The following is an 18,039-nucleotide window of genomic DNA, read 5'->3' as shown; positions in this document are numbered from 1 at the left end:
ATGATTGATATTCCATGTGGTCTTGTCCCTCTGACAGGGCAACACAAGAGCTAGAGCCATGACCCGAGCACATGGATCCCTGTGCAGACACAGGGACAGTCGGAATGCTATCAGCACTGCACACTGAGCAGGAAAACGTGGTAAAAATGGTATTACTTGGCAAAGCAGCAATCAAGATTTCACTGGGTGCCTAGCTGTCATTCAGAAGACAAAAGCATTGTGCACTATGTCTCAGTTTGTCAGGAATCACAGCTGTATTTACACATCAGCAATGGGGAGTCACCCAGGCTCTACTTACATAGAAATCAATGTGTGCTCCTGGCTGCAAGGAGCTTGGGCAACTCAGTGGGTGCCCAGGCACTGGCTCAGCACTGTCAGCTATATGGGCTGTGGAAGAGGCTCTGGCCACCACCATGGAGCTTCCTGCTTCACCTCTTCTGCAAACACTATCTGTTGTGACGTACAAGCACAAAAGGCCCCTGGTAGAGCTGTATAGAAGTAGGTGCAAGAGCACAAGTCATGGAGCAATCCCAGCCTCAAACCCCAGTTTGAGTCAGTAAGGAAACATCCTCCCACTGCCATGCACAGCCACCAGTCTGGAGAAGCTCTTCTCAGTGGACAAAGCAAGATGGGGGAAGGTCCTCTCCTCTGTACTAACACCTCAGTTCACTCATCTCGTGTCTCACATAGAATCACAGAATGGTAGGGGTTAGAAGGGAACTCTAGAGATCATCCAGTCCAGCTCCCTACTAAAGCAGGTTCCCCTCGATCTGGTCACACAGGAACACTTCCAGGTCAGTTTGGAAACCTCCAGAGAAGGAGACTCCACATCCTCCCTGGGCAGCCTGTGCCAGGGCTCCATCACCCTCACAGGAAAGAAGTTTTTCCTTGTATTTAAGTGGAACATCCTGTGTTCCATCTTCTGTCCATTACCCCTTGTCCTGTTGCTGGACACTAGAGAAAAAAGTGTCATCCCATCCGCCTGACATCCACCCTTTAGGTACTTATAAGTGTTGACGACGATGTTCCCCCTCAGTCTTCTCTTCTCCAGGCTAGACAGCTCCAAGTCTTGCAGCACTTCCTCATAAGAGAGATGTTTCTCTGTAGCCCTCACATGGGTGAAAACTGGATACTTTGGTCCTTGTTTCACCTGTGCAACTCACTCATCATCCCTCAGTTTATGGCTTCAGAATTTACCAGGATGGAAAGAGGTCACTTTCAATCACCTAGGCCTGGTGACTACACATATAAGCTGTAGCATGGTGGGTAGGAGAGTCACCATGGTATCAAAGCTGTCATTCAAAGAGAAGAGATCTGAACATAGAGGTCTGGACATAGATCTACCCAGGGAACAATAGGTGAAAAATGTCTCTCACCTTTGTGAGTGACAACTAACCCTCACCGTACAGAACCAGTGTAATTTAGGCTGGAAGGACCTCAGTAGGTCACCTGGTCCAAGGGTGGGCTAACATTGACATAATTGAGGTCAAATACTACCATGAATTTCTTCTGGATTCACAAGAAGCTTCTGGTTGATCACTCGGTGGTAAATAACTCATCCAGTTATAGAAAAGAAAAACAACCACCCTGGCTCTCACCATGGGCTGGGCTTTGTCATTCAAGTGCTCTGCTCCAAAGAGACACAGCCCACCATCTCGGTGAAAGAGCTTTGGGTCACAGGGAAGGGAAGGGGTCACAGAGAAGGGGTTAACAAACCCCTCAGTAAATGAAGCATCATTAGGAAACACAATACTGCTACTTTCTAGGAGCTACAACCCTTAGCCAAGGGACTCAACTTGCTGGGAACGGGTCTGAGAGCACCACAGTAGTTCAGACAGCGTGGCTGAGCACTGGCATGATGCCTTTCACAGTGGGACATTTTTGCTAAAAACATCTAATGGTTTCTTGAGAACCGATGGTTTTTGTGGTTTGGAGGGGTTTTTTTCACTTCAGGGCTATTAATTATTTTTATAGCATCATTTCCAAGCACAAGTTGCCTAATTAGAGTTGTTTAAAATATAAAAAAGGCTGAAGAGCTTTATGAGAGGTGTCAGGAAATTCTGCAGAACAGATATGGAAGTCACAAATTCTGTAAAATTTAGATCCTGATGATATTATGGATGAAATCCCATTAACTTAGCTAATTACATATGATTTTGTTGACTTACCTTTTGTCTAGAAAAAATATCACCCATGTGTGCAATCTATAGCATTGCTGAGACACCTCTATAACCTGATTTGCAACACTTCCCTCACCCAGAAATACATCTTACAGACTCAAATTCACCAGGGCTTTACCTCGGGTGGACAAAGTCTTAAAAGGTGATTCGGTTGTACCTGCCCAACAACAACAACAGCAGCACACACTGGCTCTAAGGACAATATTATTATCATCATTTAATAAAGACTCAAATTAATACATTGTCCAACAAATTTTCCTGGACGGGAAAGCAATCTTTTCATGACCTTGACTTGAATTTGCTTCAGTTTGCTGGCAGTAGGTTTGGGAAGCCAGCGATTCAAGACTGTGTACAGCCTCTGCTTCATCTCACAGAGCAGCCAGTAAGTGATGCCAAGAGGCGAGTCGTAGCCAGTTCACTCTCCAGGGCTGGAAAAGCCCACCACCCCCACAGCCCCACTGCTACTACCTCCCCCATTCGTTTCATCCACTAATCCAGCAAATATTGGCACGTACACACCTTCTGGGGTGCTTTTTCTTGTTAATATTTAAAGTGTGTCTGCTGGATTGCCTTGCCAAATTAGCACGTGGCAATGCATATTTTCCTTGGGTTTATTAAAACCATTCATGTACAAAATTAACACGGTCTGACAGTGGAAGAGCTGCGAGTTCTGAGACCGGTGTGTGACGATGAAACAGCCATCTGGGAATGTCTAATAAACAATTGCTTTTAATTTTAAACATCTGTATCTTCAACAATGAGAGCAGCCGATGTGGCTTTCCATCAGTCCCGGGATCAAGCTACAGTGGAGTAAGGACCGGCTGCAGCCTGAAGCCTGTCTTGTCTTGCCCTGCTTCTTTGCACTCCAGTAATTCTAGCCCTCTGCGGCTTGTCCTGGCTGATTTTCCCCTGAAACTTGATCCTTCTTGAACGGATCAAAGGAGCAAAATGAGAAACAAGAAACTGTGGCAGTGAAATTTCAGCCAGTGCAGCTTGAGCTGCGTCCCCAGTTTAAGCGTGGCTCCAGGCCAGCCGGCTGCTGCCCGCCGAGGAGCGGGATGGTGCTTCCACCCTCCCGTTCTCATCCCACTGGCACAGTTTTCCACATGGATAAGAGCAGGAGTCTACTTGGAAGGGGATAATCTGCAAAGGACTGTGTGGTTCCAAATTGGATGGGGAGTTTTACCAGTGCCACAATAGTCACCCAGCAATGCTGATAATGGGATCATTATGCTGATAAATTGACCTCCTGAGATAAACCAATATGAATCCCAAAGTTTAAAGGAGGCTTCAGAAGCTTAGTATCACCAGCAGAGTGGATCAATACATTATTCACACCTTGACTGCTATATGGTACAGGGACATCCCATCTCACTGTGAGGTGCTTGTGCAGCAGTCCCCAGCTCTGCATGGCAACGTGCCCTCAAGACAGGAGCGGGGCTGGCCCCAAAGGCACCCACCAGCACCCACACAGGACCCACAGCATCTGCACAGACTTCAGAAGGGTGTGGGCTGCAGTCAATCAGGGGCCAAGCTAGGAAAGAAACCTTCAATGGGCATTTCTGCAGGGGTGTGCTGAGGAACAGACCTAAACCTGTCAAATACCCTGAGCTCAAAGGCCAGGCTTCAACTCCATTAAATGACTGTGGACACCAGTTTCTCATGATCACATGGAAGAAATATGCACAGCTTATTCCTTTGTCTAGTATAGGACATGTAACATTTCAGAAGTTTAAGTTTTTAATATATGGTTACACTAAAGAGGATAAAAAGTGGCTGAAACTGATGGCTTGGAATACATAGTACCACTGCTATAGCCATGTCAGTCTAAGCATGCATGTGAAGCATCATGTCACTCTCTAGCTGCTTCCCCAGCACAATAAAGAATTAAGAACATTCTTGGATGAAGAATGTGCAGAGGAGGCATGGCTTTTTAGTAAAACCAGTGACAGAGCTGGAAAAGACAGCCCTCAGGCACCAAAGTCCTTCTTCCAGTCTGAAATCCTCCCAGCTAAATGCAGGCGGAGAACAGTTGCTCTGAATTTCACATGACAGTGTTAAATCAGTGAGCCCACCCAGGAGGAGAAGCCACCGGTGTGTGAGAGCCAAGGTAGGCTGTTAGCAAGGAGCTCAGGCATTAGGCACACCTTTGCTAAATTCCTAGCTGCAAGGAAATTACTACAATTTGCAGTTTTCACTGCTCTCTGTGTGCCTTTGTCATGCCAGCATCTCATTCTGGTTAATCCTTGGTCTTGTTCTGAGTGAAATGCAGCAATCTCCATCAATGCAGAGTGTCTTATTTACCATCAAGAGGGAGTGAGGTCTTTTTCTATCCCTAGCTGAAGGGTGCCTTGTTTGGGAACTCTTCCATAAAGAGCAAACATGGGAGTGATAGGCATCTTCCTGCCCATTCCCTCCCCTTAGGAAGACAGGTTGGTACAAGGCTGTTTTAAGATAAGCTCTCTCTCCATTAAGTCTCCTTGGTACTCTAGATGTTGGCACCTTTAGTTTCCCTCCCACCTGACTGTCAGAGAAAATAAAACTGAATTAGGTATAGCCTGAAATTTGGAGTTTCTTTTGGCCACTCATGAGGGCATGGCTGGTTTAAGCCTGAAACATACAGATTAATTTCTCCTCAGAATTTAAACAAAAGAAGAAAAAAAACAAAAACAAAAACAACCCAAATTACAAATATTCTTCTTTCTATGACTGACATTAAGTTACACTTTCACACCAGGCAGTGATGTTCTTCAATATCTTCTGGGCTGAGGTCCATTTATTCCTATAAGAATCTTGAATGCAGAAGCTTGGATTTACAATTTTTTAATTATTTTTACACAGATAGTGTGACTACATCATGCTCTGCACATACCTTCTGAACAGCCTTGGTCTAAAACTCACTCTATTTTCATGGCTGTCACCAGGAAGGGTCAGTCTGTTGCCATCAAATCCCAGATAATCCTGGAAAGCAGGACCTGGTTCTGCGGTCCCAGCTCAGCAGTCAAACAGAAGAGCTCCCCTGAGCAAGGACTGTAGGGTCAAACCTCATTGTATTAATAAAACAAAACAAAACCACTGCACAAAAGCTTAGGAGCTGAAGAAAAGGCTCTTCCAGCCCTGGAAGAGACCTCCCCCCCAGCCTCTCCAGAGCCCTTGGTGGCTCCAGGAATTGCCACACACCACCACCACCACCACCACCACCCCCTTCCTGGGAGGGAAGGGAACATTATCATGCTAATAAGCCCACCAGCAAATCCACTTTGTTTCCAAATTCCTATCTCTAGCCCTGACACATCAAGCTTTGCATGCAGAAGAGGATGAATGACCTACAAGCAATGGAATTAAGCATTTAGCACAAAATGCCACCCACTGGTCCCCTTTACTTAGGTGCAAGATTTAGCATGCACACAAAAACCCAAACAGATTAGCAAACTAGGGAAAAAGTGTACACATACATTTAGTATGTGTTGTAGGCCCCAATCTGATCTTCCTGCTCTGCTGCTACAGTTCAGTGTGAGTATCCCATCAATGCCTCCAGTTTTAACCCTCACTCTTACACTTCACCTTTCAACATCAGTTTGAGACTTCAGTCATGTGAGAAAAGCAGAGATGCCTGTAGTTATACCAAGTGGTACTTGCTGCTGAAATATGGCTGGATAATACACTGGTGACACATACAGGCATCTCGTACAAGTAACCATGAGCCTCTTGCTCTGTGGACCCTCTGAAGAACTGGAGAGAGGTCTGTCCTTCTGCACAGGGTGAGAGTGGCCACAAAACTTAATCTATCTATCTGCTGCTTACCAGATACTGTGCCCTTACCGCTGTCACTGGGAGCAAACCTGAAGAAAACTCCTTGCTCTCAATATGAACTTGGAAAAAATATTCAAGGGGTAGAGGGCTCAAACCTGAAGAAAAAGTGGAAACACAACACATTCCCTTCCTCTAGTTGGCATTGAAGAAAATGTCCATTCAGGCTACTCACTCAAAGTGCTTAAGGACATAGAATCATAGAACCATAGTGTGGTTCAGGTTTGAAGGGACCTTTAAAAGTCATCTAGTCCAACCACCCTGCCTAGGGCAGGGACATCTTTCACTAGATCAGGTTGCTCAAAGCTTCGTCCAGCCTGGCCTTGAACACTGCCAATGTTCTGGCATCCACAGCTTCTCTGGGCAGCCTGTTCCAACGTCTCTCACATCATTCATATAGGCCACATGCACATGGCCTCCAGATCCTAAGCCTGCCAATGAGGCTACAACCATCCTCACAAACCACCTCACTCTGATCTGCCCTCTCTGGTATTGCTCACCCAGCTGTAGCAAGTTGCTCAGACACCCTTCCTAAACAAACTTTTCCCACACTCCCCTGCCTGCCTCGTCCAATGCCAGCACCAGTGCTGGATGAGCCCCACATCAATCCAGCTCAGCTCACCAGCCTGGCAGAGGAACTGGATGGGACTGTACCCTGCTCCTCCTCAGGATTGACCAGAGCATGGAAACAGTGTATGTAGTTCAAACACCTCCCTTTCAGTCAGGTGAAAGTGGAGGGGGTGAGTGCTGCTGGTGGGAACAGAGTGGCAGTGGTGTGAGCCAACCTGGTGGGAGGTGAGCAGTCGGCGGTGTCAGCAGAGCCCATCTCACACAGCTTCATCTGCAAACCCATCCACACAGTGAGGCCATCTATCCCCATGCAGTGGAGAGAGGGCCCCTAGAATGTCTGCTTCTGTTTCCTGGCTGTAAAGGGACCTTGGACAATTAGCTTAGATGAGATACATAATTCTGAGACTGCTGAAGTGAGATGAAATCCTTCCTTTCCTTGAACTCCACATCTAAAGATGTCCATAAGCACCTTCCCAAGGTTACTAAGAGATTTCTCAAAGAACAGATCTAAACCTTTCTCCAGAAGCCTCCTTGCAGTAGATGCTTACCAGCTTTCTCCACCTCACGATGTCTGCTGGCTGCCTAACAGTGAGGAAGGCTCCCTGCAGGCCCCATATCTTCACGCATACACTGGGTCAGATGGAGCTGCAAACAGGTTTTCCGAGCTGCAATGGCAAATGGCTTGTCTTAGATACAGCCTTTATGGTTAGCTCAGTGGATTATTCATGTGATTTCTATTTATTAATAGATATTGTTACAGAACCAGCAAAACCAAAACAACTTGATTCATTAGTCCACTAAAATCTGGAGGATCAAAGTGGGCATTTTTAACTTTCTGCAGTCAAGGAATAAAATCTGTGAGTGAATTACAGTTAGCGACCCTGACTCTAGTAAAATACTTGCAGGCTTCCTGAAAGAACTTTTTTTTTTTCTCTTGCTGGAGGGACTTTGTGTAAATTCTTTTCTGAATTGCTAAAATAGACTTGCAACTTGTTTCAGACAGTGTAAGGCAAATGGAGCTAAATTAAGTTATTGCTCCAAAACTTGAAAGACATATGAGAGGACATTGCTTCAAACTCTGCACCTGCTTGCTCACACACAACTCCACTGTAGTATGTGGATTTGCATGAGAGTTAAAAATCACCAAAACCATGCAGTTTAATTCCAATGCATAAAAAGTGGATTAAAAACTGTTTTGCCAAAACTGTCAGGATCTTCACTGACTTCTTTCTTCCACCAAAGATGACTTATCCTTTGTTTGGCATACCCTATGGAGTGTACTTTCTAAACAGAGTCTCTATTTGATGATGCAAGGACTACTCTTGGCTGCTCTTGCTGTATCTCAGAAGGGCAGAAGGTGGTACTGACCTTCCCTGGGTGGCTTCACTTTCAGATTTCTCAGATAAGATGCTTTCACACTTGTCAGAGGGTTGAATCCGGTCTCTAAGTAGCAGTGCACAAGTGGCCTCCTTACCTCAACAGAGAATTATAGAGATGAATGGGCCTTTCTGAGAGGTTTTTCTACATTTCCAGGATTTGCTGCTAAGGAGGCACTGGTGCCATTACAGAGTAAACTCACCTCATGGAGCTCTGGCTCCCACCTTTTGCAGATGTTGAACTTGGCCTGAACAAGAGTAAGGGAAGGTGCAACCTCTCCTCAGCTGAAGAAAACAGAGCAGGCATGTGGGCACAGCCGGGACACTCCCTGCGTGCCCAGCCACGTGCATGCAGACTGTGAGATGAATTGCTTGTGACTTTCCTTTGATGCTCTAACAAGCTCAGTGCTGCCTTGTCTATTGAAAGGTTACAGAAGACAGTCTGGGAACAGATGAATATGAGCTCAGGGAGCAGAGGAAGACAACCAAGGAAAGACCTGAATGAAACCAATCCTCTACCTAGAGTGCATGGTGTGGGGTCATGGAATGGCTTACCCTGAGCTCAGGCACATGGCTGGCCTGGTGGTGGGCAGGCTTGGACAGATGCAGATATGGGGTGGAGTTGGTCAACATGACTTCCTCACACCACAGCCAGTGTGGCCCTGGGGAGTCAGCCTGGCTGTGTAAGTATGGCTGAGTCAAACAGGGTGGGATGAGTCACACCTCCTGTCCCCCTCATACAATCATAGAATCATAGAATCTGTTGGTTGAAAAGACCTTTAAGATCATCAGGTTCAACCACTAGCCTCACACTGCCTAGTCTACCACTAAACCATGGCCCTCAGCACCTCAGCTACATGGTTTTTTAAATATTTCCAGAGATGGGAACTCCACTACCTCCAGGGGAAGCCTGTGTCAGTGCTTAACAACCCTCTCAGGGAAAAAGTTTTCCCTAATCTCCACTTTAAACTTCTCCTGGTGCAATTTGAGTCCATTTCCACTTGTCCTATCGCTTGTAGCTTGGGAGAAGAGATCAACCCCCACCCCACTACAACTCCCCTTTCAGGTAGTTGTAGAGAGTGATCACGTCTCTCCTCAGCCTCCTCCAGATTAAACACCCCCAGCTCCCTCAGTCACTCCTTATAAGACTTACGCTCCAGACCCTTCCCCAGCTTTGTTGCCCATCTCTGGACATGCTCCAGCACCTCAACATCCCTCTTGTAGTGAGAGGCACAGAACTGGACACACCTGGAGTGTGTCCACTGCTCAGTACAGGGACACAATCACTTTGCTGGTCCTTCTGGCCACACTATTTCTGATCCAGGCCAGGATGCCATTAGCTTTCTTGGCCCCCTGGGCACACTGCTGGCTCATGTTCAACGGGCTGTTGATTAATACCCCCAGGTCTTTTTCTGCAGGACAGCCTTCCAGCCACTCTGCCCCAAGCCTGTAGTGTTGCATGGAGCTGTTGTTGCCCAGGTGCAGGACCCAGCACTTGGCTTTGTTGAACCTCATACAGTTGGCCTTGGCCCATCCACCCAGCCCTCCACCAAAGCAGTGACACCAATGAGCAGCCGTGGCAATGTGGCACACAGCAAAATGAGTTACGGCCCTGATCTCAACATCCAACCGTGACGGGTGGACTCCCACACAGTGATCTCACTCTGTTGCCTTAGTCACAGCTTCACAAGCAGCAGAAAAAGGTCACACTTAGTTAAGACTGAAATGTGTTTTCTTGCAGCTTCTCCCCCTTGAGCCAGATGCTGGAGCCCTGACTTGGGCAAAGGTCCAACTGGAAATAATGAATGTAATTACCTTGTAAGCATCTTAGTGGAAAATATTGGTATAGTTAATTATAGAGATGCAATGCTAACTCATTTCCCAGTGTATAAAATACAAATATTAATGCTTTCTCCTTTGGGGTTTTGAGAAGATTAGTTATTGCTGTAGTCTAACAGAATTTATAAGTTTTGCAGCTATTGCAATCAGTTGGGAAAAGTTTCCAGAGCCGATTTTAACATCGCTGGCTGAGGTTGCCCAGAAGAGTGCTATGCTGTATAGAGCTGGGCTTCTGAGTGCCTTGGCAAGGAGGAGGTCTTTGGCATTGGCCCTTTAAACATCCAAAACTGAGATTTGTTTTCAAAGGATGTTTCAGGACCAAAAAGTGATTCTAGGGTTCTCAAATTGAAGATAAAAAACTGACCCTTTGAATATCTGGAGAATTTAAATCCTTAGGCACCTTTTAAGAAATCCTGGCTAATTGCCTACAGGAAAATGCCACTAACTTCCACTAAAGATCAGAGGAAACGGCACAATAAATTCACGGCATTGACTGAGCATGTACCGTAGCATTTGAAGCCTTCAAAATGCAAACTCAGGTATTTCCATCCCATTTCTGATTGATTTTCCAGTCGGCAAACAAGAGGACCTCTATTTCTGTGTTATTCTATCAAAAAAGCCTGCATCAACTTTCAGTTGGCAGCTGGCAGAGCCCTCTGTGACAGAATAGGTAAAAGCCACTGAACGTGTTTTGTTTGCTTTGGTAATTGTTAACATTTCTGAACAATCCAGCACACCCTAAGCAGATATCCATAGGCTAGAAAAGCAAAAAGGCTCAACTCCTTTCTTACACCTCTTCAAAAAGTCAGGAGGATTTATGAAAACATAGAACTGTCCTGAGATTTTCCTTGTAAGTACTTAAGTGAGGGGGGTTGGGGGGCCGGGAGGAGGGTATAAACCAAAGAAATACTGGAATCTTATTGTTCACTGGAAATCCCGGAAAGCATTGCGCAGCAGACCACCTCTGCTGCCAGGAGCCGCTGCTGCAGGCAGGACCTGCAGGGCTCCTGCTGGGGCAGAGACCAGGAGAGCTGGGGAGGATGGGGCAGGCAGCAGGCCCTGCTGGGTGCTTGGCACAGAGAGGCCAAGCTTTCACATTGCTGTGGGGATTACTGAGGCCGGCAATTCAGGAATGGAGCTAGGCAGCTTAGGAGCCTCCTGCTTCCCCAGCGCAGGCATCAGCCCCAAGCAAAAGGGAGGTCACCGACACAAACTTGAGACATCAGCACTGCTGCCTCTGGCACTTCTGTTTTCTGCCCAGCCCCTTGCCAAAGGGAAGTGCCTGTGAAGGCACCTGAGCCCAGACCAAATACAGAGGCTCCTTGTGCTTCAGAGCAGCAATGCTGGATTAGCCACCACCTTGAACACCAAGCTCCCTCCTCACAACATCTGTACTGAGAAAAAAAAAGGAAGCAGCTCCCTCAAAACAAAATAACCCCACCATCCTTCAAAAGCTGGCAGACAGGTATTTCAGCCAGTGGAGAAAAAACAAATAGGAGCACTTGCAGGCAGGAAGCAAACTCTGGTCAGATTCAACACCAGCCTGATGTACTGTTGCAAACCAAGGACAGCCTCCAGGAATTACAACACTGCTCTCACAAGTGTCAGCATAGACTCTTTTAATACTTTACATAAAAAACTGCATACACAGTTCATAATTTTATGTAAACATCATATACATCTCAGTTTTTGCCATGTCAGTTTATTAAAAACAAAAAAACAGTCTCAGTACCACTGTTGAGGGAAGAGGGAGAAAAGTAAACAAGCATAAATGGATACATTTGTTCTCTGAACCAGAGAAACACAAGACTTATTTTCACCTGGGCTGGCTACCCTGTGAAAATAAGTTTTAAATAAACCTAGATTCTTTAAATTGCCCTTCAGTACTGAAGTCTGATGTACTCACTGCATGAAGAACAGCTGCTTTCACACTTTTTTTTTCTCCAAGGCAAAAAAGATAAAGTGGTTTTAGTCTATCTCATGTTGAAATCAATTTAAAACAAGACCAAGATGAGGTTACTGAGTGAGAATGTTTCCAATGCTACAGTGTTGTACGCAGATGGCAAGTGCATTGAGCGTTTAACTTAAAAACAACCCACCAAGTTGTGCAAAGTAACTTCTTTTGAATATAAACTTTTAAATAAACCCAAATCAACATACTTGCAGAAGACAACATTAAGGGAAGGAGCAGGCACCAAGATCATAATATGGCAGAATCACTCCCTTCCCCCTTGCTCCTCCTGCCGTGTCCCTCGGGAGGAGTATGTCCAGCAAGGAGGACAGAGCAGTTCAGATTTACTTTCCAGCCTGGTGGCTTCTGCAGCTGGAGTCAGTTCAAGGCTCACATTATTAGCAGGCATCAGTCACTCAGGACAAGTTCCTTTGCACAACACAGGCCCCAGCTGGGCACTCCCTCCCCACTTCACTTTAAATAAGCACCCCCTGCACTACCCCAGTTTGCACAAGACAGAAAAGGTAAGATATATACAGGCTTCACTTGGGATGATCCTCCCCTCCCAGTCACAGTCTTCAGGGCACTAACTTCCACAGCAGGTCAGGCTCAGGCTGAAACGTCTGTGGGAGAGGTGAGGATGCTGCAGGCAGCCTAGGAAATGCAGCCCCCTTCCCCAGCCTGCCTGGGGGGGGGAGGCACATGCAGGCAGGAGGCAGAAATCCTTTCCAGCGTCTCAGCTCTACCGCGCTCCTCTGGCAAAAGAGAGGAGGCTGTCTGGGGGCTGGGAGCAGCAGGTGGCAGGCAGAGGGGAAGAGCTGAGTGCAACGGTTGCTCAGTCCAGTCTCAGCAGCCTTCTGTTGTCGAGAGCCTGTGATTAACTCACAGGGGCAGATAGTAGGAGAAGGCTTCTCCCCACTTTATTCCTAAGACTCAGAGCATGCAATTCCCTCCCCCCCTCCCCACAGCCGAGCCAGCACAATCCTTTTCGGCCAAAGCTGAGGGAGCGTGCCCCCGCCTTGGCCCCCACCCTGACCGACCGCCATCCCCCGCGGAGGGGGCAGGCGGGTGCCATGTGCGTGCATAACCCAGCTCCTCTCGCCTGCCAACAGGTGACCCGGCGCCGTGCCCAGCGCCACGCTCCCACAGCACCCTATAGGACTTTGCAGCAGTTGATGCAGCCGTTCTGGGTGCCGTAGCGCTTCTGCAAGGCTGCGCGGGTGGCAGTCTCGAAGACCTCCCGGACACCCTCCTTGGTCTTGGCCGAGCACTCCAGGTAGTCGTAAGCCTGGATGCGAATGGCCATGGCACGGCCGTCCTCCGTGCGCACCGGCTCCTGCTTCATGCGGGCCAGCTCGTTACGCACATGCTCATCGTTGCGCAGGTCTTTCTTGTTGGCCACCAGGATGATGGGGACGTTGGGGCAGAAGTGCTTGACTTCGGGCACCCACTTCTCCGGGATGTTCTCCAGCGAGTCTGGACTGTCCACAGAGAAACACATGAGGATCACGTCGGTGTCCGGGTATGAGAGTGGGCGCAGGCGGTCATAGTCCTCCTGGCCAGCTGTGTCCCACAGCGCCAGCTCCACCTGCTTGCCATCCACCTCGATGTCAGCCACGTAGTTCTCAAAGACGGTGGGCACGTAGACCTCGGGAAACTCGTCCTTGCTGAAGACGATGAGGAGGCAAGTCTTGCCACAAGCACCGTCTCCCACCACCACGAGCTTCTTGCGGATGGCGGCCATGGCCAGGCTCGCCAAGCTGGCCTTGCCGTGCAGCAGGACGATGGCAGCGCCCTCCTCTCCGCGGCCGCCGCCTCCCCCTTCCTCTCGCTTCTCACAGGGCACCGTGGCGAGCCGGGCCCGCGCAGCCAGGCGGGCGCTCCCTGCTCTCTCTCCGCACCGACACCGCGCCTCCGTCCCTTGCCTCAGGGCAGCGCTACGGCCGCAATCCTGCGCCGCTGGTCCCGAACGGCCCGACCCTTCACAGGGGACCCACACCTGCAACTACCGCCGCTACCTCCAACGGCTCCGCCACTGCCGCAAACTCCTGCCCGGCGCCGCTATTTAAAGGCGCTCGCGACTTTCTTAATATAGCCGGCCAATGGGCACACAGGGAGTGATGTCATCCCCGGCGCAGAGCGGCGCGATTGGTGGGAGCTGCGGGCCGGAGGAGGGGCGCGGAGAGGCGGAGGAGGATGGGGGGGCGGCGGTGAGCGGGGTGCGCGCGGCCATCGGCCCGCGGCGGGGCGAGGTCGAGACCGGGGCGCGGGCTGTGCATGTCCGGATTAGGGCAGGGGGCGGCCAGGCCAGGCTGCGGGCGGTGGCTGTGGGTATCTGGAGCCCGGCCGAAGGCAGAGGGGCCGGGACTGTGAGGCGGTGGGGCCGAGCACGCCGATCCGGGCGGTGTCCGTTGCTCGGTCCATAGGGAGGGCTCCACGACCGGCCGGCCGGCCGGCGGCTCTCGGGGGTAGCACGGGGCAGGTCCGCCGCCGGCGAGGAGCTCCCCCCGCCCCAGTTTGTGATTCCATCCCGGCCCCGAGGCGGGGGCGTTGCGGCAGGCCCGCGGGGAACGACCGGGCTTCGGAGCCGGGGCGAGCAACCGAGAGAAACGCAGAGAGGGAAAGCCGCTGTCGCCCAGACGCAGCCTGTAAAGTCCAAGCGAAGTGGGACTGAGGTTATTATTGCGAGCAGTTAGGTAAAACGACAGCCTTCGCTGGATACTCCTGGACAGTCGCAGAATTCGAGCACTTCCCTTCCTTGAAGGCAAAAACTCATCACGTTTGAGTCTCTCCTGCCAGTTTTTGGGACAAAAGGGAACAGATGAATTTTAAACCGGGGGAAGAAGCAGACTTGAAACTGAAATGCCCTTTTGCTCTGAATTTGCAGAGATCTCAGAAGTCACAGTAATGGGGAAAAAAAAAAAAAAAAGAATGTGGAAAATAAACGAACTCCAAAAAATTGAGTTTCAGATTGCTTGGACGATGGGGTTTAAGTGCATAGATATAAACAGCTGGCTCGTGCTGGCTGTGTTAATGAAGCTGTGCACTGTAAAGTCTCACACACAAATTACTGGCAGCGATTTGCTGTGTCCCTGTTGCAGCTATCACTGTTTAACTCGGTGTTTTCTCAAGCTTTCTCCCTGCAAGCATTTTTACCTGAACGAGTCCTGTGGCTGCAGCTTCCCAGGGTTGGATCCCAAGGGTCCTGTTCTGCTAGCTGGCCCTAGCATTAGCGACCAGAACAAAAATGAGTGATTTGGACAGTATGGTTGTTATTAAAAACTATATTTAAAAATATCCCCCTTGAAGACTGAATGCATCACTGAGTGTATCAAGTTGCTTGATTAGTTACTTGCAGCAGACCCTTGGACACGTATCTGTCAATAGGGCAAGTGATTCACTTACGGTTCACTGAATCCCAGACACTGAGATATAATTCATTTTCTGTGGGATTTTTGTAATTCCCATTTCTCCCTGTCAAAAGAGCATGTCCCTGAAAGGCAATGGATGGATTTACACCTTGGTCTTAGAGTTTGGACAGTGTGTATTATGTGAAGCAAACATAAATTCAAACCAATGTTTGAAAAAAACCACCCACAAATAAAGTGTATTCATAGGCATCGGCATTCTGCAGTACCTGCGGCCCTTTAGTGGGCTACATTTCCGAGTTGCATTTGTCCCTTCAAACTTATTGTCCCTGCTCCTGGATTTAAATCCTTCATGAAACGTAAAGGAGTTGCCGATGTGGAAGTCTTCCCCGTGCTGGTGTGTCTTTCTGGCCATGGGTCGGTGGCGGCTTGTAGCTCTTTTCTCCATAAATGCAATCACAAACTCGCAGAGCCATTCTGAGAGGCAGAGAGAGAGTTACTTTACTGTATAATGTAAATCTTCGTAATGAATGTGCTGCTCTCCGTGTCTCGAGGCGCTCCGGCGGTGCGGAGCTGCCGGTGGGTTTTCCTCTGGAGTTTAGTGCCACCGTGCGGGAAAAGCTGCAAGTGCTTCGGTGATGAGAGCTGCTGCTTCAAACAGGCTTCTGAATGAGTTTTTACTTTGCTTTTGGGTGGCACGAAGAGTCACGCCTGGATATTTGAGCTTGCCTTTTCATAAGCAAAACTCTTCATTAAATAGAAAAATTAATGGCTCATCCCAAGGAGCAAAGATGGTGATCATCTCACCTGTGCTGTACCATGAAAGGTAGGGAAATGTGCTGCTTATTCATTTTGAAGCGAGTAGCTCTGTGGTTCACCCAGAATGCTGCTGGCAATTACCCATGTGCCTCTGTGCAGAGAAAGCAAACCCACCTGCTTTCATGCTCTCTGACTCCTAGACTTCAAAGCAGGGTGGCCTCATCCAAGCTATGTACTGGTCCCAACATCCAAACCATGGTAAGGAAACAGTCTACCAAGGTCCAACTAGCCCAAATCACACCTCTGTCAGGGACTCTTCTTGTAGCTGAACAGTATGGACACAGTTCTAGTACCCAGCTATGGTCTGAGCCAGAACTGCTTAGTTTTCTAGCACAGTCTTGCATCTCTAGTCTCTCACGTAGCTATGCTGAAGGCAAAGGGCCTGATGTTTCACCTTCTGCTTTGCAAGAAAGGCTGCAGCGAGGTTTGTGAAGTGATTCCTTGACCTAGGGTTTCAAGAGTTTTGTATTCTTTTTCAGAGGGTTTATATCAGGAGACCCTGCCTTGTGAGTCACTGAAATCACCCATATCACTGTCCTCCAGCAATGGACCCTACAGGGAACATCTAAGTTATCACACATTTATACTTCAAGGTATAACACCTGGGTCTTGATCGTGGTCTGGGTTTCATGCTTAAGGTAAATTTGCTGGGTACCACTTTTCTCCTGCAATAAAATTAGCCCACAAGTATCAGTGCACTCTGTGGCACCTGCCTGGAGTTGGAAGTGAAGAGGTCCTTAATTTAGATTATCTTTTCATTCAGCTATATTTAATTCTCTCCTCTGGAATACTCTTTCTTCAGCCCGTACATGAAAGCATAGGGTGAGACAATTTCAGGAAGAGTGGAAATCAGGAGTTGAGTTGTTAATAGGAATCCTTCTCTCTTCCTGCTTGGATCAATGCATGAGTGAACATGAGGAAGTGGGGATCTGAGCAGCATGGCAGTGCTGTGAATGCAGCAGAGAGAGGCATAGCGGTGGTACTGCAAATGAGCACGGTAGGTAATAATCTGTAGAAGTGCTTAGGCTTCCTTCTTGGGTGCTGCCTGAGAGCAGAGGTGAAAAACCTGGAAAGAAAATTATGAGAGGCTCTGGGATGAGGTGGCTTTTTTGCCTCCTTAGGGAATTTTGTAAAGGACAGATTCTGTGTTCAAGCATGGTCGTGGTCTGGAAGGCACCAGCGGGTGTAGCCAGTAGCCAGCTGACATATTTTAGGGCTGAATTTGAACTTTGTATTTGCTGATCAAATTTGCATGATATGCTAAACCATACTTTAAGCAAGCTGAAACTTCACTTGCGGTAACCCTGAATGTGCACTCTCTAAGCAGAGCATTAGTTTTACTGCACCACATACACCTGTATGATTGATGAAGAAAGTATGAAGTAGGAGAAAGAAGACACTACTTCTTTCATTGCTTTTGCTGGTGGTTTTGAGATTAAAATGGAGCCTTTTGATTTTTACTTGATTTAATTCAATTGTCATTTTTTATTTCTGAGAAGATTATTCCAGTCAATTACTGGAGATTGTTTCCAGATTATATTCCCCCCCTGCTCTTTTTACAAAACAGATTTGCTAAAGGGAATATCTGTAACTCAGATAATTTGTGTTCAAGCATAAATCTGTACCAAAAGTGTGAAAGCTCAGCAGGGAAGGTAATCTTTCTACTTTTTGTCAATAAGTAGGCAAGTAAGTACACTGCCTGCTGTGGAATAATGTGCTGCGGGAGCCATATGTGCTGGTAATGGCATACTGAGTCCCGCACGCTGCCTTGTACTGTAACACTGGCAACAAGCATCCTGCAGTCCTCATGCAGGCAAAGCTTCTCAGTGAAGTAGGGGAAGCAAGAGCTAGCTAAATATGAACAGTTTACAGGCGAGTGCAAAAAAGCACAGAGTAAATGTGGGAGGACAGGCAGAAATGATAAGTATCTGTCTTTCAAAGCTGGTAAGAGTTTCTGGCATACATAAGAACCAGACTACTTGTTGCTTATTACAGCAGGTCCATCAGTCCCCAGTGTCCCCAAAGTAAAACAGAATTTAACTCTCAGGTGTCCAGTTCTGGTTTCCCCAGCTCAAGATGGATAGAGGACTTCTGGAGAGAGTCCAGTGCAGGGTCACCAAGATGAT

At 48.1% G+C, this 18,039-nt stretch overlaps 1 protein-coding gene across 1 annotated transcript; it reads right to left on the bottom strand.

Moving 5' to 3' along the window:
* Positions 1 to 11,379: 11,379 nt before the first annotated feature.
* On the bottom strand, positions 11,380 to 13,766 carry LOC133624903 (rho-related GTP-binding protein RhoB). Its single transcript, XM_061990032.1, has one exon. The coding sequence runs from the start codon at positions 13,468 to 13,470 to the stop codon at positions 12,880 to 12,882; it is 591 nt and encodes a 196-aa protein (XP_061846016.1). The 5' UTR covers positions 13,471 to 13,766; the 3' UTR covers positions 11,380 to 12,879.
* Between the last annotated feature and the right edge of the window lie 4,273 nt (positions 13,767 to 18,039).

This window comes from Colius striatus, chromosome 2, assembly GCF_028858725.1.
Source record: "Colius striatus isolate bColStr4 chromosome 2, bColStr4.1.hap1, whole genome shotgun sequence".
Lineage (NCBI taxonomy): Eukaryota > Metazoa > Chordata > Aves > Coliiformes > Coliidae > Colius > Colius striatus.
This window is presented reverse-complemented; position numbering and strand designations above follow the sequence as displayed.

Coding starts and splice junctions, on each gene's coding strand:
- LOC133624903 (XM_061990032.1), bottom strand. CDS start 13,470: ATGGCCGCCATCCGCAAGAAGCTCGTGGTGGTGGGAGACGGTGCTTGT.